This window comes from Jaculus jaculus, chromosome 10 (genome assembly GCF_020740685.1).
Source record: "Jaculus jaculus isolate mJacJac1 chromosome 10, mJacJac1.mat.Y.cur, whole genome shotgun sequence".
Lineage (NCBI taxonomy): Eukaryota > Metazoa > Chordata > Mammalia > Rodentia > Dipodidae > Jaculus > Jaculus jaculus.
This window is the reverse complement of record NC_059111.1, coordinates 4,915,857-4,940,096: the sequence shown is the minus strand read 5'-3', so window position 1 is coordinate 4,940,096 and position 24,240 is coordinate 4,915,857. Positions and strand designations below refer to the sequence as shown.

The 24,240-nt window shown below is 45.7% G+C and overlaps 1 protein-coding gene across 1 annotated transcript in view; it reads right to left on the bottom strand.

Annotated features, from left to right (window-relative positions):
* Window positions 1-24,240, bottom strand: part of Cgnl1 (cingulin like 1) — a 165,283-nt gene that overhangs the window by 88,621 nt on the left and 52,422 nt on the right. The window contains exons 2-7 of the mRNA XM_004662497.2: window positions 18,137-19,749; window positions 17,118-17,212; window positions 14,467-14,572; window positions 5,545-5,646; window positions 4,446-4,594; window positions 1,818-1,953 (exon numbers count right to left, since the gene is read on the bottom strand). Coding sequence (XP_004662554.2) covers window positions 1,818-1,953; window positions 4,446-4,594; window positions 5,545-5,646; window positions 14,467-14,572; window positions 17,118-17,212; window positions 18,137-19,735 — 2,187 coding nt within the window. The 5' untranslated portion in view covers window positions 19,736-19,749. The remainder of the gene's footprint in view (window positions 1-1,817; window positions 1,954-4,445; window positions 4,595-5,544; window positions 5,647-14,466; window positions 14,573-17,117; window positions 17,213-18,136; window positions 19,750-24,240) is intronic.

Sequence of the window (24,240 nt, the reverse complement as noted above, 5' to 3'; positions counted from 1 at the left end):
GAAAAGTCAAAGGACAACAATAAAAGTGGTGAGAGTGATTTTTCCAGAAAAGGAAAACTATCCCTTAGCCCAATGACGCTAACAGTACCTCCACACCTCTCTCTCCTGCTAATGACTTAAGCCATGTTGGGAACAGGGCCCACAGTGTGGACTCAGCAACTCCAGAGCCATGTTTAAGAAAAGATGTTACTCCACTGCCCATTCCAGACTCCGCCTGAACACAGTGTCATGATTGAGGCTCACATCCTCACCTTTTGTAAAGTTAATTTTAAAAGGGAATATGTTGTTTTGTCGAATTATGTTCAGTTCATAAGTACTCAGTAGGTTGTTTGAAGAGTTGAACATGGGTTGCAGAGGTGGCTTAACAGTCAGGGCGCTTGCTACAAAGCCAAAGGATGCAAGCTCAATTCTCCAGGACCCACGTAAGCCAGATGCATAAGGTGGCCTGTGCATCTGCAATTTGTTTGCAATAGCTGGAGGCCCTGATGCACCCATTCTCTTTCTCTCTCAAAAATAAAAATTAAGAGTTGAATACGTATGTAGTTCATCCTATAAGAGGTAGTTTTCAGAAGTAATTTAAATATGGGAATTTAAATTTCAGGCTACACATGAAATGAGGGAAGAAGCAAAGATTGGCATGCTCTCGAATGAGCTATAGAAGAGAGAGATGAACACAAAGAAGGATAAAGAAAGCGCAGCTAGTAACTGTAGACTTGAGAAATTAGGGAAGACCAGCAACTTTGGAGACTTTCCAAGAGCTAAGATAACATAGAATCAATGAAGTGTTGTCAGGAGGGATTAGAGAAAAAGCTTACCTCCTACTTGAATATTTGAATTTGTTGACAAAGCTTTACTTTCTAACAAAGCCAAAATCTCTTCCATGATATTTATGGGGATTTATCTTTAGGAATCTTTTTCTTTTGGCGGGGGCAGGGGTGGAGGGGGGTACTAGGGACTCATGTATGCCAGGCTGCTATGGAGCTTGCTAGGTAGGCAATAATAATCTTGAACTTCCTTTAAAAAAAAAAAAAGTTTTCTTTGGAGTTTTTTTTGTTTTTGTTTTTGTTTTTTGGTTTTTTTTGAGGCAGGGTCTTATTACTCCAGCCCAGACTGACCTGGAACTCACTCTGTAGCCTTGGGCTGGCCTTGAACTCAGAACAATTCTCCTACCCCAACCTGGGATCAAAGGCATATACCATCACACTTGCCTTTGAGCTTTTGTCATTGTTTTGTGTGTATGCGTATGAATGTATGTGCATGTGCGTGTGAATTAGGGTACATGAGTGGCAGGCACAGTGTGCATGTGGAGGTCAGAGGAAAATTTTTGGGTGTCAGACCTCAACTTCCATCTCTTTTAGGGCAGGGCCTCTCATTGTTCCCTCCTCTATTTGCCAGTTAGCTGGCCAGCAAGCTGTGAGTAAACCTCCTGTCTCCACCTCCTTTTCTTGCCTTGGGCTAGGATCAGAGAAGCCCTTGACAGCCTCAGATACTCTCACTTGTATGGTAAGCACTATATCCTCTGAGCCATCTCTGAGCCCCAAACTGAACTTCTGATCCTCAAGTCTCCTTATTGCTGGGATTACAGGCAGGCACCACCATTTGCTGTTTATGTGGCGCTGAGGACTGAACCCAGGGCTTCATGCATGCTACTACATAGGCAGTCTGATAACTGAGGTACATCCCCAGCGGTAAATTTAAAGTGGTAAATTCACACAATCTACAGACACAGATGGAGCAGAGGCACATGACTAGAAGGGGCCGTGGAGGCCAGCTTCCCCCCAAACTCCATCCTCCTCAGGTGGCCCCAGGCCACTCACCTCGATCAGAGCTGCCTTCTCCCTATCCTCGGATCGCTTGGCGCTGTCCAGCTCATCGTGCATCTCTGAGAGCTGGTCCTGCAGATCCCGGATCTCGGTCTGATGCTGCTCCCGCTCCATCTTCACCTGGAAGAGTCTGCAGGGGAGGAGGCCTGTCAGAGACACCCCAGGCCCCTTTCTCCATCCAATTTCACTGCAGGCCTTACCAAAGGGGCCTCCCGCTCTGTGCACATTTTCTTTAATTAATTTTTAATCCATTTTATCTTTATTTGAGAGAGAGAGAGAGAGAGGCCGATAAATAAAGGATGGGTGCGCCAGGGCCTCCAGCCACTGCAAATGAACTCCAGATGCATGTGCCACCGTGCGCATATGTTTTATATGGGTCATCTAGAATCAAACCTGGGTCCTTTGGCTTTACGGGCAAGTGCCTTAACCACTAAACCATCTCTCCAGCTCTTTTTATTTATTTATTTTTATTTTTTTGTTCATTTTTATTTATTTATTTGAGAGTGAAAGACGGACAAAGAGACAGATAGAATGGGCATACCAGGGCCTCCAGCCACTGCAAATGAACTCCAGACATATGCGCCCCCTTGTGCATCTGGCTAACATGGGTCCTGGGGAGTTGAGCCTCAAACCGGGGTCCTTAGGCTTCACAGGCAAGCGCTTAACCACTAAGCCATCTCTCCAGCCCCCCCCCCCTTTTTTTAAACTAAAGTCATCCTACCCAGCACTTCAGACCAGCAGACTCATGGACTCATCATGGGCCAATTCAGCCTGTGATTGTTAATCTTCAGTGTATCCCCTTGAGTGTATCCCCTTGATTTGATTGAGAAGCTCCCGGGAGATTAGTAAGGCATATTTCTGGTATGTCCATGAGGCTGTCTCCAGGGAGGATTAAACAAGCAGGGAAAGATCTACCCTAAAGGCAGACAGCGCTGTCCTACAGGCTAGGAGCTTGGACAGAATAGAGGAGAGTAAAGAAGAAAGTTTATAGTACATGCATTCTCTTGCTCCCTGCTTCCTGGTTTTCTTTTGGTTTTTCAAGGTGGGGGTCTCACTCTAGCCCAGGCTGACCTGGAATTCACTCTGTAGTCTCAGGGTGACCATGAACTCATGGTGATCCTCCTACCTCAGTGCTGGGATTAAAGGTGTGTGCCACCACACCTGACCTGCTCCCTGCATGTCATGATGTGAAGTGTTCCATCATACCCTCCCAGCCATAATGGTCTGAAGCTCTAAAACCATGAGCTAAGTGTCTTTCCTCCTTTGAGGTTCTCTGTTTTGTCACAGCAATGAGAAAGCTAACACACAACCCATGCTTGTTCTTTTAAAGAAAATATTTTATTATTTGAGACAGGGACAGAGAGAGAAAGAGGCAGACAGAATGAGTATGGGTGTGCCAGGGCCTCCTGTCACTGTAATGGAACTCCAAATGCATGTGCCACCTTGGGGCTTTACATAGCTACTGGGGAATTGAACCCAGGCTGTCAGGCTTTGCAAGGAAGCTCTTTTAACTGCTGAGCCATCTCCCCGGCCCACATGCTTCCTTTATAAATATAGTGTTAACTGCAACAGTCGTGCCCACTCACTGTGACACTGCCTGTGGCCATTCATGTTCAGAGCTGAGTGAATGCATGACTACATGGTCCAAAAATTTGAAATAATAACCAAGTGTCAAGAAAAACCTCCCATCCTCTACTTCTCTGAATGCATTTTTTCTTCTTTTTTCTTTTTTTGTTTTTGTATTTTTAAGGTAGGGTCTCCCTCTAGCCCAGGCTGACCTGGAACTCACTATGTAGTCTCAGGGTGGCCTTAAACTCAGTGATCCTCCTACCTCTGCCTCCCAAGTGTTGGGATCAAAGGAGTGTGCTACCACAACTGGCTATTTAGTTTGCGAGCACATTATACCCTCACCCAATTAACTACCTTTTTCCCCCCTGAAATTAACCTTTTATCAATTGTTTCATCAGACAGGCTCTCGTGTATCTCAGGCTGATAAGGATGACCTTGAATTCCTGATCCCTCTGCTTTCACCACTCAAGTACCAAAATTGGCATGTTCACCTACTCATGAGTTATACAATACTGGAGACCAAATCCAATTTCTGTCTATAATTGCACTCCAGCCTAACACTTACAGTTCTATCAGATCCACATAGCCCTGTGCATTTTCAAACCTTGATTTTCTGATATCTTGCCACGGACGTTAATAGGACACTATGGCAGACAGGACCGCCTTGAATTTGCGTTCCTTCTCTGCAGACTGAAGAGAGGTGAGAGCGCCCAGCACTGAGGCCAGCCCCCACTCAGGATACAGCTGGGGGAGTGTGAGCACCATGGGACATGGGCATTTTGGAGGCTGTGCCCAGGCTCCTGGAGACTGCCAGGGGATATCACCCCTCCGAGTTCTGATCCGCTACAAGCTCCACTTTCAGGCTAAAACTTGACTAGACACACTCAAGTGTACAAAGACTGTTAACAATCATTAACCTCCTTGCTTACTATCTCCCCATGTCACCATTTTATAAGCGGGAAGGGGGGAAGGAAAGGTGAAGACTGGGAGGCTGCGTGGAGTCCCAAGGACAGAGTTCTGCTGCCCAGGACGGGCGGAGGCCCGGGTACTCACTCCTCCAGGTTCTTCCGCAGCTCAGCTTCACTGTCCTCGAGCCGCCGCCGCAGGGCCGTGTTCTCGTCCGCTCTCCTGTCGTGCTGGCCCTGCAGCTCCTCTAAGGTCCCTCTCAGTCGGTCTCTCTCTTCTTTGATGTTCTGATGATTCTAGGAGTGACCAACGGGATTTTAAGGCACTGTACCATCCATCCACATAATCCTACTGGAGCCCACATTTTAAGGGAGTGAAGGGGGAAAACAAGGTCTCCTATAGCCCAAGCTGGCCATAGCTCCCCAGATAGCTCACTATGTCCTTGAACTCCAGATCCTCCCGCCTCCACCTCCTGAGTGCTGGGACTATAGATGCACACCACTACGCCTACTTGTGTGCTAGGGATTGAACCCAGGGATCCGTGCATGCCAGGCAAGCACTCTACCAACTGAGCTACAACCCCAGCCCGGAAACCTACTTCCAAACTCTATGAGCTCTATGTATTTGCTCTTATGTTATTCAACAATATAATCAAACCATATAATTAAAGCATAGGATTTCATAACTAGAAAGAATATTAAATATTTACATTGAATGGACTGTAATACTTCTGCAGTGAAAACCACCAAGCTGGCTACAGCTCCCATTGCTGCCCTCCTACTTAGCTCAAGTGTTTCACGTATCAACTCTACATTATGTATCCTGGTAGTCTGCCTGATCTCAGCAGCATTTCTTTAACTCTGTCAAAGCAAACAGTTTCTGCACGCTTTGGTTACTTTACAGAATTCTTTGGATAGCTCCCACCAAATACACAGGAATTTATTTAGTGACGAAAGGAATGTTTCTTTTTTTTGCGGGGGGGGGGGGGTTTGAGGTAGGGTCTCACTATGGTCCAGGCTGACCTGGAATTAACTCTGTCATCTCAGGGTGGCCTTGAACTCATGGCAATCCTCCTACCTCTGCCTCCCAAGTGCTGGGATTAAAGGCGTGCGCCACCACGCCCGGCATGAGGAATGTTTCTTGTATGGGAGAATAAAGTCGGCATTCACATCACCTGGACATCTCAATGTGTTTAAAATATTCTTCACCATCCAAGACAGAAATGGGAGAAATGAACCCCAGATACCTTTCCCTCAAGCTGCAGCTGCCTCTGAAGTTCCGCCACCTCCAAGGCCAGCTTGTCCTTCTGTTCCAACAGAGCCTTGACATCAGGCGAAGAGTTAGAAGCCTGCGGTTGATGACAAGCACGGGCCGATTTAAGTATGCGGGATGCTTTGTCCCCTAACACAACCATGACAGCCAAAGACGAGACACAACACTAACTTAGGACCCAATTCAGGTGTCATTCCTACAGAAACTCCCCTCTAAATCAATCATGGTGACCACCTTGAGCTGTAGTGATCTTTATTTTACATCATTCGTCCCAAAGCTATGGAAATTATTTAATCCATTTCTCAATATGGCCCAACATGACCAAAACATGCATAAGTGGTAGATATGTCCTTACAGTATCTGCATAGTGATTTGAAAGACTGAGATGCTATGTTTACAATGAGTGAAATTTAAAAAGCTTCTTCATAATATATTCAAGACTCTATGCAGATATCACTGGTTAAGGAAAAATTCATAACAAAATACAGTTTGGGGCCAGGCATGGTGGCACATGCCTTTAATACCATCACCTGGGGGGCAGAGGTAGGAGGATCATCATGAGTTCGAGACCATCCTAAGACTACATAGTAAATTCCAGGTCAGCCTGGGCTACAGCCAAGGCCCTACCCAAAAAAACAAAAAACAAACAACAACAACAAACAACCACTAAAACAAAAGTCTTCTGGGCTGGAAAGATGGCTTAGCAGTTAAGGTGCTTACTGGCAAAGCCAAAGGACCCAAGTTCAATTCCACAGGACCCACATAGAGCCAGATACACAAGGTGGCACATGAATCTAGAGTTCATTTACAGTGGTTAGAGGCCCTGGTGTGCCCATTCTCTCTCTGCCTCTTCTCAAATTAAGGACTGGAGAGATGGCTTAGCAGTTAAACGCTTGCCTGTGAAGCCTAAGGACCCCAGTTCAAGGCTCAATTCCCCAGGATCCACATTAGCCAGATGCACAAGGGGGCACACACATCTGGCATTCCTTTCCAGTGGCTGGAGGCCCTGGCGCGCCCATTCTCTCTGTCTCTCTGTCACTCTCAAATAAATAAATAAAAATAAACAAAAAAATAAAAATTAATTAATTAATTAAAATTAATGTATATTAATTCCATTTTCTACTTTTTTTGTAGTTTCAAGGTAGGGTCTCACTCTAACTCAGTAAATTCCGACCTGGAATTTACTATGTAGTCTCAGGGTGGCCTCAAACTCACAGCAATCCTCCCATCTCTACATCCGAAGTGCTGGGATTAAAGGCATGTGCTACCACGCTCAGCTTTTCCACTTTCTACTTTAATAAGCACTAGTCCACACCTATTAGGATGATCAAAATCCAAAAGATTGACAAGGGGGAGGAGTGGAAAGAACTCCCATTCACTCCTAGGAGAGATTCCAAATGGTACAGCCAGTCTGGAGGACAGGTTGGTGGCTGCTGTCAGAGCTATGCACATTCTTACTAGCTGAGGCAGCAGTGATAGCCCAGTCTTCCCCCAGATGACCTGAACACGACACCCACTAAGACCTGCACACAGATGCTTAAAACAGACATATGCATGCCTGGTGGGATTTGGAAGAAACCGTAGTGGCCTTGGCAGATGAAAAGATAAGCAGCAGCACAACAGGCAGTTGAGTGAGCTGTTTTTTGTTATTAAGACAAGGGGAGGGCTGGAGAGGTGGCTCAGAGGTTAAGGCGCTTGCCTGCAATGCCTAATGACCTGGGTTCGATTCCCCAGTACAGTCAAGTAAAGCCACATGCACAAAGTGGCACATGCACCTGGAGTTCATTTGCAGTGGCTAGAGGCCCTGGTGTGTCCATTCTCATTCTCATATTCTCTCCGCCCACCCCCTCATCTCAAATAAATAATAAATCTTAAAAAAAAAAAAAAAAGACAAGGGGGCCAGAGGGATAGCTTAGCTGACAAGGCACTCTCCTGCAAAACCAAAGGTTCGATTCCCCAAGGCCCACATAAGCCAGATGCACAAGGGGGCACATGCTTCTGGAGTTTGTTTGCAGCAACTCAAGGCCCTGGTGCACCCATTCTCTCCATCTGCCTCTCTGTCTCTCTCTCTCACTCTCTCAAATAAATAAATAAAGTTTAAAAATATATTTAAGAAAAAAAAGACAAGGGGAAAAACTAAGTTTGGGGGATGGAGAGATAGCTTATCAGTTAAGGCACTTTCTGGCAAAGCATAATGGCCCGAGTTCAATTTCCTAGTACCCAAGTACATGCACAAAGTGACATGCACCTGAAGTTCATTTGCAGTGACTAGAGGCCCTGGAACACCCATTCTTGTTCTCATTCTCTCTCTCTGCTTGAAAATAAACCAAAAATATTTTTTTCTTAAAATAAGTTCATATTATGAAGCGAAAAAAGCAAGTATGAGAAGCCTACATGCTACACAATTTAACTGTATGGCATTATAGGAAAGGCAAAGCTAAATAGTATAATGACTGCTGGTTGTTAGGGGAGAGAAAGAACACGTGGAACATGGAGGGGACTGACAGGACAACACTGTTGTGTGTACAACTGTGGACACGTCACTGTTCATTTGTTTCCGTGGTGCGGTGGTGACCACATTCACCTCACACAGCTGTCAAACCAATACAGTGGGCCGGGGGGACATGGCTCCATGGGCACAGAAGACCTGAGTTTAGGTCTCTGGACTCCACACAGGCACCAAGCAGTGCGCTCACACCTATCACCACAGTGCTTAGGAGACGGCAGAAGTACGGCGCCCACGGCAGACTGACGAGTTAGTGAGCGCAGGCTTCAGTAAGCGTCCCCGTGTCAACAAATAAGGTGTAGAGTGATTGAAGCAGACACCCACCATTGACTTCTGGCCTCTGCACACATGCATCTATGAACACACATACAAGTGTACAAAGACACACAGACAGAACAAAAGATATTACCATAAAGTCTAAAATACACAGAATTAGAATCTGAAGAGAGCTGAGAAAGAATGTGGACACACTATTCACCAACAAAAGAATTGTTCCAATCTGATCACCGCCAGCCACTTAAGTCAAGAACACAGAGAGCCCCGCGCAGGGCAGATCAAGAAAACCACAGCCAGGCAACTTAATCTCAGACTTCTAAAACTGGAAGGTAAGACCATCACAGCAGCAGGAGAGAAAAGATACCATCTGCAATAGAACAGTACTAAGAGTGATGCCTAGGGCTGGGGAGAGGGCTCAGCCATTCAAGGTGCTTATCTACAAACGCTGCCAGCCCGGATTCAATTCCCCAGTACCCACATGAAGCCAAATGAAAAAACAGTCACATCTGGGGCTGACGAGATGGCTCGGTGGTTAAGGCACTTGCCTGCAAAGCCTAAAGACCTGGGTTCAATTCCCCAGTACTCACATAAAGCCAGATGCACAAAATGGCACATGTGTCTGAAGTTCATTTGCAGTGGCTGGAGGCCCTAACAATTCTGTCTCTATCTAGCATCCACCTCTTATTCTCTTGCTCTCTCACAAATAAATATTTTATGTATTTATTTATTTGACAGAAAAAGAGAATGGGTGGACCAGAGCCTCCAGCTACTGCAAATGAACTCCAGATGTGTGCACCCCTTTGTGCATCTGGCTAATGGGGGTTCTGGTGAATTGAACCTGGGTACTTTGGCTTTACAGGCAAATGCCTTAACTGCTAAGCCATCCCTCCAGTCCACAAATAAATATTTTAAAAAGACTGACACATCTGCCTGACATTCATTTGCATTGGCAAGAAGCCCTGTATATCCACCCCCATGCCCCCAATACAAATAAATAATGTTTGTAATAAGAGAACAAAACCTGGCTTCCCAAGGGAGCCCAGGAAGTATCAAAAGGGAAGAATATCTTTGAAGTTATGAGATAAAACAGTAGGAGGTGGGGGCTGGAGAAATGGGTCAGTGGTTAAAAGTATTTGTTTGCAAAGTCTGAGTTCAGTTCCCCAGCTCCCATGTAAAGCCAGAAGCACAGAGTGCCACATGCGTCTGGAGTTATTTGCAATAGCAGGAGGCCTTGGCATGCCCATACTCCATCTGCCTCTCTCTAAAACACATTTTAAAAAAACCTATGGCTGGAGAGATGGCTTAGCAATTAAGCGCTTGCCTGAGAAGCCTAAGGACCCCAGTTCAAGGCTCAATTCCCTAGGACCCACGTTAGCCAGATGCACAAGGGGGCGCACGCATCCGGAGTTCGTTTAGAGGCTGGAAGCTCTGGCGCGCCCATTCTCTCTCTCTCTGTCTCCTTCTCTCTGTCACTCTCAAATAAATAAATAAACAAAAAAGTTAAAAAAAAAAAACAAAAACCTAGAGGTGGCTAAAGGACATTCTCAGACAAACAGCACTGAGGGCCCACGGCCAGCAGAAAAGTAAACAAGGTGGAGCGAGGCATTCCTCAAGCATGGAAGAAGAGTCCTAAACAGACACCCCGAAGTGCGGGGATGAAGGGTGCAGAAAAGTGGGTAGCACTAGAGAGCAAATAAACCAAACTGAAAGACCTACAAATCCGAGAGGAGCAAACACCTCTGGGAGAAGCTGACGGCATAGATGGGAAGAAAGATCACTTTTGTGAAGATCATCAATACATTAGGATGTCAATTTGAATTATACATCCCATGTGGTCCTAGTCAGAATTTCTACCTCTCTCCCCTTCCCCCAATTTCTCTCTCTCACTCCTGGCCTCTGAAAATTGGCAAGCTGATTCTAAAGTTTATAAGTAAAGGCAAAAGAGCAAAACAATCTTGAAGAAGAATGAAGTTGGGAGATAAACATGACTACATTTCAAGGCTCACTGTGAAGTGACAGTTCTTACATCTATCTGTCTGGGGTCACTGCAGAGATGCACAGGCCAGGATCAGAACAGAGTCTCCCTGCTGGGCCAGAACAAGTGGATCTAGTCAAGTGCTGCTGGTGGGATGCAAATTGTTTCAAACGCTTTCTGAAGTCACTTGGTATGTACAGTAAAACTTATGCCCACGTTATGACACAGCAATTTTATTCCTCCAGGAATGAGGATCTGATTACCAAACATGCTTGAACACTAATGTTCATAGTAGCTAGAGTCCCAATAGCCCCAAATGGAAATGTCCACCAAGAAATATGTGTGCATGTGTATGTGTGTGAGACACAGAACACTAAGTATAATTGAAAAGTTACTTATAAATGTAACACTAATGAATTTCACTGACTTAATGTTGAAGAAATGGAGCTTGACATACAAGTACATAAAACAAGTTTTTATTTATGTAAAATTTAAGAAAGGAAGAGCCAGGCATGGTGGCTCACGCCTTTAATCCCAGCACTCGGGAGACAGAGGTAGGAGGATCGCCACAAGTTTGAGGCCACCCTGAGACTCCATAGTGAATTCCAGGTCAGCTTGGGCTAGAATGAGACCCTACCTCAAAACAATTTTTAAGAAAGGAAAAAAATAATCTAAGCAATAGAAGTTTCAATGTGATGATCTGGAAAGGGAGGGGCATGTCTGAGTAGGAGGGCACACCCACAGGAAAACTTCTGGCTGGTGGGAACATCCCGTCGTTTGATCTAAGTAGAGCGTTCATGGACACAAACCCATGTTAAAAACTCAGTAAATGACAGTTAGGATTTGTGCACTGTGCTATAAGTTACCTTCCAGTAAACCAATACAAAACCTGAGTATTCATGGAAGAAACATCTGTTGTCTCGATGTTCCTGGACCCTCTGTCCCAGAGCTCTCCTCACCCCTCACTGTCTGCACACACCTGTAAGCAAGTATAAGTAAGTGTATTCCGTCCAGATTGGCTTACTTCTTTTAGACATTCTATTTCCGCCATGAAGACAGAGCAGATCAACTGGTCCATTAGAAAGCACCACCTCTGATCGAGTTTGACTATTAGGTCTCATTTCTCCCCTTCCGTGGAAGTAATAAGACGATGCTCTCAGAGGGACTTGGCTGAAATCCTACAGCTAAGTGGTTAGAGGATGACTCATAGGTGGAGGGAAGAGATAAAAGTGGGAACCAGAGCTACAAGAAGCAAGGGTTTGGCTCACGTGACACAGATGTAGGTGTGGGTCGTGTGTGATAAACCTGAAATGAGGTATGCCCCACTGATTTCAAGGAAGGGCCAAGAGCCCCACAGTAAAACCATGTGACTGCCAACTTCCTGAGATAAAATGACAGCAATCTATTTTAGTATCTAAATTCAACCTGGAGGGAGAAATCATATGCTGAGAGACAGAGAGAGAAACCAAAATAAAGCCCTATTTACTTTGCCATTTTCCATTTCAAGAAGAGCTTCAGCCTGTAACAGAAAGGGTTCTCTCTTGGGGAATCATTTAAGCTCAAGGATAAAACTCCAAAAGCTTTGGCCATGACACTCCAATTCAGAGCATGAGGGGGGAAGGGAGGAGAGCTGTGCATGCGGTGAGTCACCGTGGCTGGTGCCAGAAACCTCAGAGCCCCATTCATCTCCTCACCCACTCAGCCCAGCAGCAGCTCTGTAAGAGGTCTCTCTCTCTCTCTCTCTCATCTTGCCTCCCTCTAAAAGCTGCAAAAGGAACAAACTTTCAAAAATCCAGTGGTCTTCATGCCTGTGTCAAATCCATCGATGGTGTCCTGGGATAGAAACTTCCGTTCTGCTCTTCCGACATTCTGGCTCTATGTTGCATCCATGTCAAATGACTCAGAGTACCCTTCGCATTTGTTCCCATCATTCTCTCAGCCTTCCCTTCTCAGAGAATGCTTTGATCTCCTGAGACACACTGGTGTCACCATCTCTAGAAGGGCTGAAGTGACAGCCTCAATGTGAGCTGGCTACCCTGAGTCTATAGGTATGACAAGCCAAACATCAAGGCCACAGGCTGTGTTGTCCTTAAAATTGCAAGCAGATAAAAGAATTGTGGTTATAACTTGAATTTAAAAGCTTTATCAAAAAATTTGGGGGACTGAGGAGATGGTTCAGTGGGTAAGGGCACTTGCCATAGCATAAGGGCCTGAGATCACCTAAGTTCAATTCCCCAGCACCCATGTAAACACAGGGCATGGCCATACATGTACGTAATTCCTGGAACAGAGACTGGCGATTCACCAGGGCTCATGAAAACTGTGGCTGTGTTCAGAGACACTCCATCTTAAATAAATGTGGATAAGGGCTGGAGAGATAGCTTAGCGGTTAAGAGCTTGCCTGTGAAGCCTAAGGACCACAGTTCGAGGCTCAATTCCCCAGGACCCACGTTAGCCAGATGCACAAGGGGGTGCACGCGTCTGGAGTTCGTTTACAGTGGCTGGAAGCCCTGGCGCACCCATTCTCTGTCTCTCTACCTCCTTCTCTGTCTGTCACTCTCAAATAAATAAATAAACAAAAAAAATTAAAAAAAAAAAAAAGAAATGTGGATAAGCAATAGAGGAAGGATATGGGACCTTCCCCTCCGGCCTCCATGTGCCTCTGCGCACACCTGCTATGGACACTTACACACGTACATTGCACTAGAGGCAAGAATGATACATAACTCTTGAGAACTACATGTAAGGAAGGTTATCATTTTGTTAAATATTACTTGCAAGCAGAGAGAGGAGACAAAGAATGGGCACACCAGAGCCTCCAGCCACTGCAAACAAACCCCAGATGCATGTGCCACATTCTGCATCTGGCTTTACGTGGGTACTGAGGAATTGAACCCAGGTGGTTAGGCTTTGCAGGCGAGTGCCGTAATTGCTGAGCAATCTCTCCAGCCCCCAAGTTTATCATCTTGAAAATTATGGAGATGTGTGTGTGCACGCATGTGTGTATGTGTGTGTGTGTACACACACACACAGCCTCATCATGGGCTGACTGAGTGCTAGGGGAATACTTGAACAGAAGAGACTGGCAGCCGGCTGGTTTCCATAGTGTAATGGTTATCATGTTGGCCTCACAAAAGAGTAGCTGATACAGAAAAATATCATTTAAGCATGTTTCCAAAGCTAAAAAAAAAAAAAAAAATCAGCTACAAACATCTTCCTGTCATCTTCATATCTGCTCTCTCCCTTCCATGCAGAATTCTCCTGGGAGGGCAGAAGGTATACAGGCAAGAACTGTGCCCTAAATATAGGGCTGAGGAGCCGTTTCTGAATGGTCCTCTCTAAAGATCGCTTCCTGTCCAGGCAAAGGTGGTGTCTAACATATACTAGATGTTCACCAAATATGAGATGGTGACTCCCTTAACCAAAAGAGTCATAGTGATAATAAAAGAAAAACTTAGAAAAGTCCAACCTCAAATTCAGTGACATCAACTAAACAGGCTGCATTTTTAAAGAAGTCCACACTGCCAGGAGATAACCAGGGTCTCCAAGTGCAAGCTAGGAATTCTCTGATGGTTCTTTGACTCCCAGTAGCTCTTCTCTCCTGGTGTCTGAATTATCCAAGAAATCAGAGGGCAGATAAAAGCACAGGTTGTATCTATACCTCATCCAATGCGCTTGGCTCTGCAAGTATTCCAGATTGGGAATGTTGTTAGATTTTGGCTTATCTGTGCATACATAATAAGCAACTTTGTAGATCCAAGTAGTCATGCAAAATCCACTCACACTGGAATATATACCTGGTACACATAGCCCAAGGGTGATCTTACACAACGGCTTTAGTAACTTTGCACACGAACTAAGGTTTGCATTTGTGTTTGCATTTTGACTCTGACAAGCACACACACAGTCAGCCATAGAATCTCCCACATGTGTGAGAGCACCCAGAATGTTCCAGAGCTGGGCTTTCAGTCTTTTGGATCAGGGATGTTCAACCTATGTTTAAGACCCTCGCCTTAGGTACCGCTTCCTTCTGAGGGGACTTCCCACTTACTGCGGTGACAGCTGGACGGCTAAGACACTAGTCTTCTGGCACATTCCAAGATAAATACACTCGGCAAACTGCAAAAACATTGACTTACTTGACTGTTCCCTTGAGCGCTCCCTGCCGCGCGGGACTTCAAGGTCTGGATCTTCTCGAAGACCAGGTTAACTTTCCTCTTAGTGGTGTCCTCGTTGTCGGTGCTTCTGCAAAATGAATGGCGGAGAAAACACTGAGGGAGGGACCCCACCGCTGGTCTCTGGGTGACACTCACCTAACAAGCCCTTTCAGATAAAGCTGCAAGAGACCCAAGTTCAAGCAGTATCTGAAGAACGGATGGGTGGTGTGTCATTTTTCTCTAAGTAAATCGCTAGAAGTTACCATGCTATTTGCGACAAGGATTTTCATTTCAAATACATGGAAAGCACATGCACACATTCTAAGCCAAGGTTGGTGAAAAAGCATATGGAAAAATGTAACTGCAAATGCAAAATGTTCGTTTTCATTCCAAACTAATTCTTTCTTCTGGATATACATGCGTCTGTCTCTCCCTCTCTCACACTTCATTTCTAAATCTTTTTTTTAATAATTATTTATTTGAGAGAGAAAGAGGCAGATAGGGAGAACGGGCATGCCAGGGTCTCCTGCCACTACAAAGGAACTCCAGACACATGTACCACTTTGTACATCAGGCTTTACATGGGTATTGGGGAATCCAACTCGTATGGACAGGCTTTGCAAGCAAACACCTTTAAAAAATTTTTATTTTATTTATTTATTAATTCGAGAGCAACAGAGAGAAAGAGGCAGAGAGAGAGAGAGAGAGAATAAGTGCGGCAGGGCTTCCAGCCACTGCAAACGAATTCCAGACGTGTGCGCCCCCTTGTGCATCTGGCTAACATGGGTCCTGGGGAAATTGAACCTTGAAACCAGGGTCCTTAGACTTCACAGGCAAGCACTTAACCACTAAGCCATCTCTCCAGCTCGCAAACACCTTTAATAGCTAAGCCACCTCCCCAACCCAGGGCTCTGTTAAAATAAATAAATAATGATAACCTCTGAGATTCTTCTAGCCAGGAACTAGTTACTGGTACTTTCCTGCAAAGAGTTTTACCATGTTCAGATTAAGGTAGAATTTTTGGCTTTTAAAATTCTCTAAATTCCTTTTCCATTTTCTCCCCCTCTCTCACACTTGATTTATTGAGAGACTGGTGATACTAATTTTAATGGGAGGTACCTGCTTAAGAAACTATGTTTTAAATCATTTACTTGCCTAGGGTGTGGTGGAAGTTAGTAAAATGGTCTGATTAAACTATGGAAGTCAAGACAAAGGGCTGCTGTATAGACAGTCTGTAATGTAATCATTACAGACATATCTTAGTTTAAGATTTAGAAATGGGGCTGGAGAGATGGCTTAGTGGTTAAGGAACTTGCCTAGAAAGCCTAAGGATCCAGGTTTGATTCCCCAGTATCCACATGAAGCCAGATGCACAAAGCAGTACATGGTCTGAAGCTCTTTTGCAGTGGCAGAAGGCCCTGCTATTGTGCCCATCGCCGCCTCCCCCCTTCACAAATACAAATTTAAGTAATTTTTTTAAAGCCCCATGTTTTGTCTTGAACCTACTTTGTTAAGTCTATAACACTAATTAATAATCACACGGCAAAAATATTAAGTGCTTGATCACTGAGACTTAGGAGTCTGACTTAGGTTAGTTCAGAATACAAAGCCTCTCTCCTCTTCTTCCCAATCATCAGATGAGAGAATTGGAACAAACTCCTGGCCCAGACTCCCAGCAGTCAGTATGGAAGTAAGGAAAGCCGAGTACCAGACCTCCGTCTCCAAGGCAAGTAGGGAAAACAGTGCTTGCCAACAGCTCGAGTGTGCTGTAACGATCGTGGCAGCTGGGGCTCCTCTTGCACTGGGAGAAGAGGAGCTTCCTTTATCTATAGCTAAAGGGATGAATGTGGAAGACCTCAAGATGGGGGCAGACCCAGCTCAAAACTGCCCAGTAGATGGCCTCCACCCTTGAATTTTTTTGAATGTGTATGTGGTATGTGTGCACAGGTAAATGAATATTTACATGTCTATGGGCACACATGTGTTATCAAGAATGCCACCCACCTGTTTTGGAGACAGGGTCTCTCATTGACCTAGAGCTCACCAATTAAGTTAGACTAGCAGCTCCAGGGATCCTCCTGTCTCTGCCTCCCCAGTGCAGGGATTTCAGGCACATACTGCCACCCACAGCATTTTACATGGGTTCTGGGGATGAAACCCGAGAGCTCATGTTCACAAGGCAAGTGCTTTACCAACTCAGCTGTCTCCCTAACCCCTTGAATTGGCTTTTTAAAAATTTTTATTTATTTATGAAAGAGAAAGGATGGGCACACCAGGGCCTCCTGCCACTGCAAACATACTGTGGATGCATGCTCCACTCTGTGCATCTGGCTCTAAGTGGGTACTGAGGAATCAAACCTGGGTTGTTAGGCTTTGCAGATAAGTGCCTTAAACCATAGATCCATCTCTCCAGGCCCTGAATTGGTTTTTGAAGCAGTAAATACTTACTAAGCATGTCCTTTCTTGGCCCCTCCCAGCCAGGACCTAGATGCCAGTGTGAAAACCCCAGCCATTGAGCCTTAACCCTGGGATGGCTCCAACACAGCAGTAAAGGACACTATACAGCCTCCAGAAACAAATCAAGAGCCCCACAGGAAACGGCAACATCTGGCTCGTGAAGGACAATCACGCACCCTTCTTTGAGGTAATTATAAAGGATCTGCTTGGCCGTCTCCTCGTTGGTTTGTTGAGTAAGCTCCTGCTGACCCTTCAAGAGATCGGGTGTGGCCTGGAACACAGTAAGGTATGCTGTTAGATGTGGGGGTGACATTTCCAGGAGGGTAGCGACACCCTGAAGCGGAAGCTTCCGACACATTCCTCCCTTCCAAAAAGGGTTCCTCAGGTAAGCATCCCCCCTACAGCCAGTCTCAGCCCCAACGTGCTGTGTACTCTTGGGCAAGTGACTTCACTTCTCCCCTGGATTTTCTCACCTAGAAATTAAGACTACTACCACCTACCTGTATATAACTGGTATGATCCTATCACTTAATAATGCCTGGCATTTACTCACCCTGTTATCATTTTCTTTCTTACTGTTGCTATGCAAACACCACATGTGCCACTTAGACTCCATCACTTTGCAATTAACCTGAATTAGGATTGACCTAATTTCTCAGACTAGAAATTAGCCTTGTCATTCAATTTCATGAATAAAACCCTCACCACTGAACCTGCGCATACAAGCCACTTCTACACGCTTGAAGATCTCATGCTGTCACAGAGAAACTGGACCCTATATGGTTTGACAAGTATCAGAAAGACTACAGTGGGACTCTACCAATATTAAAAATAACCTGAAGGCTGGAGGGATGGTTTAGTGGTTAAGGCGTTTGCCTGCAAAGCCAAAGGACCTTGGTTCAATTCCCTAGGACCCACGTTAGCCAGATGCACAAGGGGGCACGTGCAACTGGAGTTCGTTTGCAGTGGCTGGAGGCCCTGGTGTGGCCATTCTCTTTCTTTCTCCCTCACTCTCTGTCAAATAAATATTTTCAAAAAATTAACCTGGGAAACTATATAATTGGCAGCTGGACATAACCTGATCCTTAAAAAGTCAAGCATGCAGTTACTGATTCAAGATTGGGAGAATGCATTCCTAGAGCATCCTGGAGACATGGCTCAGATGAGGAAAAAACAGAAATCAGACTAGTGTTACCTGGGTACTTGAGCTGGAAGGAAATGTCTTCACAGAAATTTTCTTGGCACCAGAATCAGGTGAGGTGGCCACAGCCCGGTTCTGTAACATCAGTGTGGCAGTGGCCGTTTTGATTTCTTCTTCCTTTCTGCCCTGTGCTGGAAGGGAGGAAGCACCAACCACTGTGCTTTCCTGTCCTGCTTTGTTTTCTGGAACTTTCCGATCTTTGTTCTGCTGGGGAGGCCTGGGGTGGGCTCCCTGAGTGGCACCCTGTAGTTTTGCAAACGTGCGGCCTGAATTCTGTTTGCTGCGGTGCTCCTGGGGCAGTGTCCTCTGTGGGCAGACCTGGGATGGCCGCAGAAGATGCTCGGTGGACTTGCCCAGGTTTCGGCTGAACTCCGTGAAGTACTCCGAGTTCCCCTGGAGGCCAAAAGGAAAGGCACTGTCCACGCTCCGAGACCTTTTCCTGTCATCTGGGTTGATTCTGTTTCTCTTCCCAGACCTCCCTCTTCTCTGAAGCCCAGGCTTCCGATCAAACTTTTCAATCAATTCATCCACACCAGGAATCGAACCTGTATCGATATCCCGTCCAGTTCCTGGCAAGAAAGGAATATACCTTCTGTTTTCATGACGATTGACACTGTCGGCCTGGATGGCCAACTCCTGGTCGTCCAGTAAGAATCTGTACAAGGAGTTGGCTGACGTGGGAGTGGTCGAGGATGAAGATGACCGCCGCGACCGAGCTCCATCCAAGACAGGGCCCGCTGAATCCTGTCTCCTGAAGGGAAGGACATCCGGCCTGGGTTTCTTGGTTTCAGGGTGGACATGTGGGCTGGGGACCACAGGAGATCTCTGTCTAGGGGAAGGGGCCTCCTCTCCTCCTCCCTCCTTGGTACAGCTCTGCACATTCACACATACTGAGGTCTGCTTTTTGGGGTCTTCTATGACCACGGAGCTGCAGAGACGAATAGCGGTCACGTTGGACTTGGACAGATCCTCTGAGGGAGGGCTGGTGGGCTGGGAAGAGCTGGGTTTGGCAAGGCAAGTCCAAGGCTTCTTAATGTCGGTCCCTTCTTCCCTGAAACTTTGGAGCCAGCTACTCTCAGGGGAGCGCTGCTTTTCCAGGTTCAGCTCATTCTTTTCAGGGTCGTAGGGCTGCAAGAGTTCTGGGTGCCTCTGAAAATTCAGCCCGTGGGGTGGTTTCACTGGCCCGTTGTCTCTACGCTCTAGAACTCCATTCTTGCCCTCATGGGCAGTGTGCTGTTTCAGGTTCCTCACGGAGCTGGGCTGAGCGTACGGGTTTTCTGGGAGGTGCAGTTCTTCTGGACTATTCACCTTCAACACAGACCCATTGCTGGAATACAAAGGTAGGTTATTGATCACTGGCGAGGGAAACGACGATCCATTTTCCGGAAAAGGTGTGCCGGCTAGACAGCGCTCCGTGTTATTCAGGACTATGTAGGGGTGGCCGTCAATGCCCTGGACCCTAATACTGACGCCATAGGAGCCTGCCTTCGAGTGCTGGGAATTCCTTGACTTCTTGGTGTCATCATTTGCTAGCCTCAGGTGGACGCCGTATTCCTGCTGCACATGCTGGTACTCACCAAAATACAGCTCCATGGTCACTCAGCCAGCTGGCAGGGAAAGGTGTGGAGGAGAGAGGACAGACATCACATTAGAATTCCACCCAGTTCAACGAGGACTTCAGTCCGGACGAGGAGAGCTTTCAAGTTCAAAGAAACACTTTAAACAGAACTGTACCTCAGAACCCAAGGCTGTGGCTGCCTGCCTTCACCCTGACCAGTCCAAACATGCCTTCCTGGATGCCCTTGAGCCCACGTGATGGCTAGTACTTGTCAACACTGGCTCCAGTCCTGGCCTGAGGGCAGTCACCAGTGTAATGACCTGGTGCCTTTGGCGTAACCTCCTCTTAGGTTTCTAGCTCACAGGCTATTCCAGCCACTCCCCCCCCCCCTTAGCTGGTTTCCTCACATTTTGAGCTATTTATTTTTAACCAATAGAGAGTTCCAGCTACCACCATTTGAGGACAAAGTACTTTTCCACGACAAGAATTAAGGCCTAAGAAGCCTTAATGCTCACCTTTTTTTTTTCTCTCCCTCCTGTTAATGTTCCTTTCAAAATGCCATCAGGCATTTTTATGCCCAACCTGACTTTGAAATCTCTAGCCCTGGGGGCTGGAGAGATGGTTCAGTGGTTAAAGGTGTTTGCTTGCAAAGCCTGATGGCCCAGGTTTGATTCCCCACTACCTACATGGGTCCAGATGCACTGAGTGGCACACACATCTGGAGTTTGAGATGGCAAGATGCCCTGGTATGCCTGTGGTCTGTTTGTCTCCCCCCTCTCTCCCTCCCTCCACACACCCCTCTCTCTCTCTCTCTCTCTCTCTCTCTCTCTCTCTCTCTCTCGGCAAAAAAAAATACTTAAAATAACTTTTTTTTAGTTGTGTGTGTACATGTATAAAATATAGGTGTGTCAGGGTCTCTTACCACTTTAAAAAAAAAAAAACACAGATGCTTGTGCCACTTCTTTCATCTGGCTTGACATGGGTGCTGGGAAGTTGAACCCAGGCCACACGCTATGCAAGCAAGCACCTTTAACACTGAGGAATCTCTCCAGCCCCTAAAACATTTTTCTTACCAAAAAGTTCAATTAGCATGTTTGCCTGGAAAAAAAAATGTGAATGGGAAAAATAAAAATGACTCCAACTCTTTACCTTGTTGTGGGTCTTGATGCCAACCCCCACTGCCTTCTCCTTCCCAGGTTGTACCCATGACCACCCTTGCCAGGTGCTTGCAGATCTGACACCAAGCAGGACTGGCATGCTGCCCCACACAGGATGCTAGCTCTCAGCAGAGCCCACCCCAAGGTGGCAGCAACACCGCACACCCCAGAAGAGCAACAACTGCCCCTCACAGGTCACAGCTGTCTTATCTGGCACTTTAAGGGTCTTCTAGAGTCCTCTTCTGTTCTGGATTCTAATCTGGTAGCATATTTACAGGGAGAGGGGGTGCAGGGAAGGAAGGCGAGAAAGCAATTTACAGCTGCTCTTTGGCGTGGCTTTCATATTCTGGGGTCACTCTGAACTGACTTGAGGGAACCTTGAACATAAGCCCTGGAAAACCAAAACAGACGCACAACTAGGTAACTAGTGGACGGTACTGCACACAATGTGGGTACACTAAACAGGAGGATGACACACATCCTGGGAACACCATGTAAAACTCTCATTTCTGGAATTTTCCAAGTAATTTTGTCAGGTCACAGTTGACTGCAGGTAACTGAAGTCGCAATTGCTCTCTAATTGATTTCACTGTCCTATTTATAAGTGCCAGACTTGTTTCATTTATTCTGTCTTCTAATTACTATAATATGTAATTAATTGTCACTCAGGAATTATGTCAGCTCCTCCCCATAACATAAATAAACCCACATCTTAGTCCAAGACTTAAATTGGTATTTCTTTGCTCCAGAGACAGGAATTCCAGGGTTAAAATAGACCCCAAGTGCTTATTAGGGCACTCTTTCATCTTTCCATTCCTCTGTCCCTAACAAGGGACACCTCATGACTGATGACAGGGCGATGACCCACCGCTCACAAGATGTAGGCTTAAGCCAGACAAGACAACCTTCTTTTAAACTTTCCTGGAAAACCCACCCATAATCCCTTAATCCCTTACTCTTCTTGGTGAGAGCCTAATCATGTGGCCACCCCAGCTATAAGGGAAGCTGAGAAATACAGTTTGTGGTTTTTGTTTTGTTTTGTTTTGAGCTGATCATTGACACTCTCAACAAAAATCAATGCTCTGTTAGTAAAAGAGAGGACGACAGGAAGACCGCCAGCTGTATGCCTCCCAGAAGCATTTCTATGACAGTCGTTGAATTGTAAATTCACTTTTTTTTTTTTTTTTTTTTTTTGAGGCGGGGTTCCACTCTGGTCCAGGATAACCTGGAATTTACTCAGTAGTCTCAGGGTGGCCTCGAACTCATGGTGATCCTCCTACCTCTGCCTCCTCAGTGCTGGGATTAAAGGCGTGAGCCACCATACCCGGCCTCAAATTCCTTAACCTGAGTTGTTTCTAAGAATTTTTTTTCTCTGTAGTATTGTTGCACTCTTCTGGCTTGGAATTATTTCTGAATGTTATTAACTTCTTGCACTGTGATCAGAAAACAGGGCTTCTGTGATTTCTTCCACTTTAAGTTACTGGGGCTACATTATAGATAATGTGTCACAGGTACCCAGGGGAGCTTCTTCCCAAGTATGGCATCCAAAAGATTCTGCCTTGATGCAACCTTAATTACTATTTGATCCAGCCATAGAACACCCGTATTGTGTGTCTCTGGCTTGTCATGGGGCCTTCTGGATATATCCAGTCTCCTATTATAGGCCAGCATGGCACTCCCTGGGTAGTTTGGTTGTTTTGTTTTGGCTGAAGCACTGGGGATTAAACCTAAGCCTTCACCAATGCTAGGCAAGCACTCAACCATTGAGCTGCATCTGCTGTCCAGTAATTTGTATTTGAAATGTAAAGCGCACCAGACATTATCACTTCCCATTTTACAGATGGGAATCACTCAGACACGTACATTCATCTGCAGTATTTATTTATCACCGTCATGCCAATTCTAATCATTTCACCATGTGTCCCTTCATGTTCAGTTATATTAAAGTTATTGACTCACTTTTTTTACTCTTTTTTTAATGAGAGAGAATTGACACACCAGAGCCTCCAGCCACTACAACTAAACTCAATATTTACATCACCTTTGTGTCTCTGGCTTACATAGGACCTGGGGAGTCAAACATGTGTTCTTAGGTTTTGCAAGCACCTTAACTGCTAAGCCATCTCTTCAGCCCTTGAATAATTTTCAATCAAAGTAACATAAAATATGAAAACCTTCATTGCCTAGCTTCCCTTCCTCAGTCTTGGACACATGATCCAGGGAAAACCAACAGAAAGTTTTAGCTATTCCTTCTAGAACTTACTCCATGTTGCTAAATAAAATTCCTAGCTACAAGTTCCTATCAGCCATATAAATTTCTCATTCTGCTAGCCTCCCAATTCCATCTGTTTTGCTTTGTTTTTTGGACAGGGTCTCATATATCCCAGGCTGGTCTTGAACTCAATATATAGCAGAGAATGACCTTTAACTTATAATCCTCTTGCCTCGGTCTCCCATGCTCTGGATTTAGCAGGGGGCACACCATGCCTGGTTTATGTGGAACTCAGGGATTTGTACCTGCTGGCCAACTAAGCCCCCACACTCCCAGCCTTGCTTTTCTTTTGATATAACCTCTCTACTATTTTCAAATTAAAGTATTTGTAATTCCCATAGCTTTACTTGTTCTCTAATTGTGTTTTTCCTAAGTGCTATCCTTGTCTTAGACATGAAATAGCTCCTCTCTCTCTCTCTCTCTCTCTCTCTCTCATGATAACTAACTTTTCTCAAAAAATAAATAAATAAATAAATAAATAAATAAAAATGTTTTGTCAGCTTCCTATAGCATCATCTTCCTCAAGGTTTCTCTATCTGGGATTGTTTTGGGACACGCCTGTCATCTTTTTCACATGAATGGCAATTCTGGGATACCAGATCCTCTGTAGGAGTGAAGAATCAAAGCAGATGGTGTTTGTAGGCAGAGGCCTTAGTGTCTGGTTCTCACTGATCAACACATACTTTTCAGGGCCTATGGCATTTCCTCCACCTCACCCCACCCCCACCTGGAACTGTTAAATTTCTCAGGGAAAAAAAAGAAAAAGGAAGCATCCTCCACTTCATTATCTGAGCCATGCAGACCTGTCTGCTAATGTCTGCAAGACAACCAGAGGGCCCACTGTCAGGGACTCCCACACCCAAGGCTTCACTACCCCCAGGCCTGTGTGTCCTTTGCACTACTGCTGGGGGGGAGGGAGAGGTAGGTACCCCCATATCAAGGGTATCCAGGACAATGTGGAGGTCTAATCCTTCCAGTCCTCCAAATTCATAGGTAGTTCCCTAGGTTTTAACCTTCTCCCCTGCCTCTTCCAGAAACTGATCCTCCACAGGCCAGTCACCTCAGAGGACCCTGTGAGCACACTAGGCAGGAGCTGCTCTCATTCTGAGAT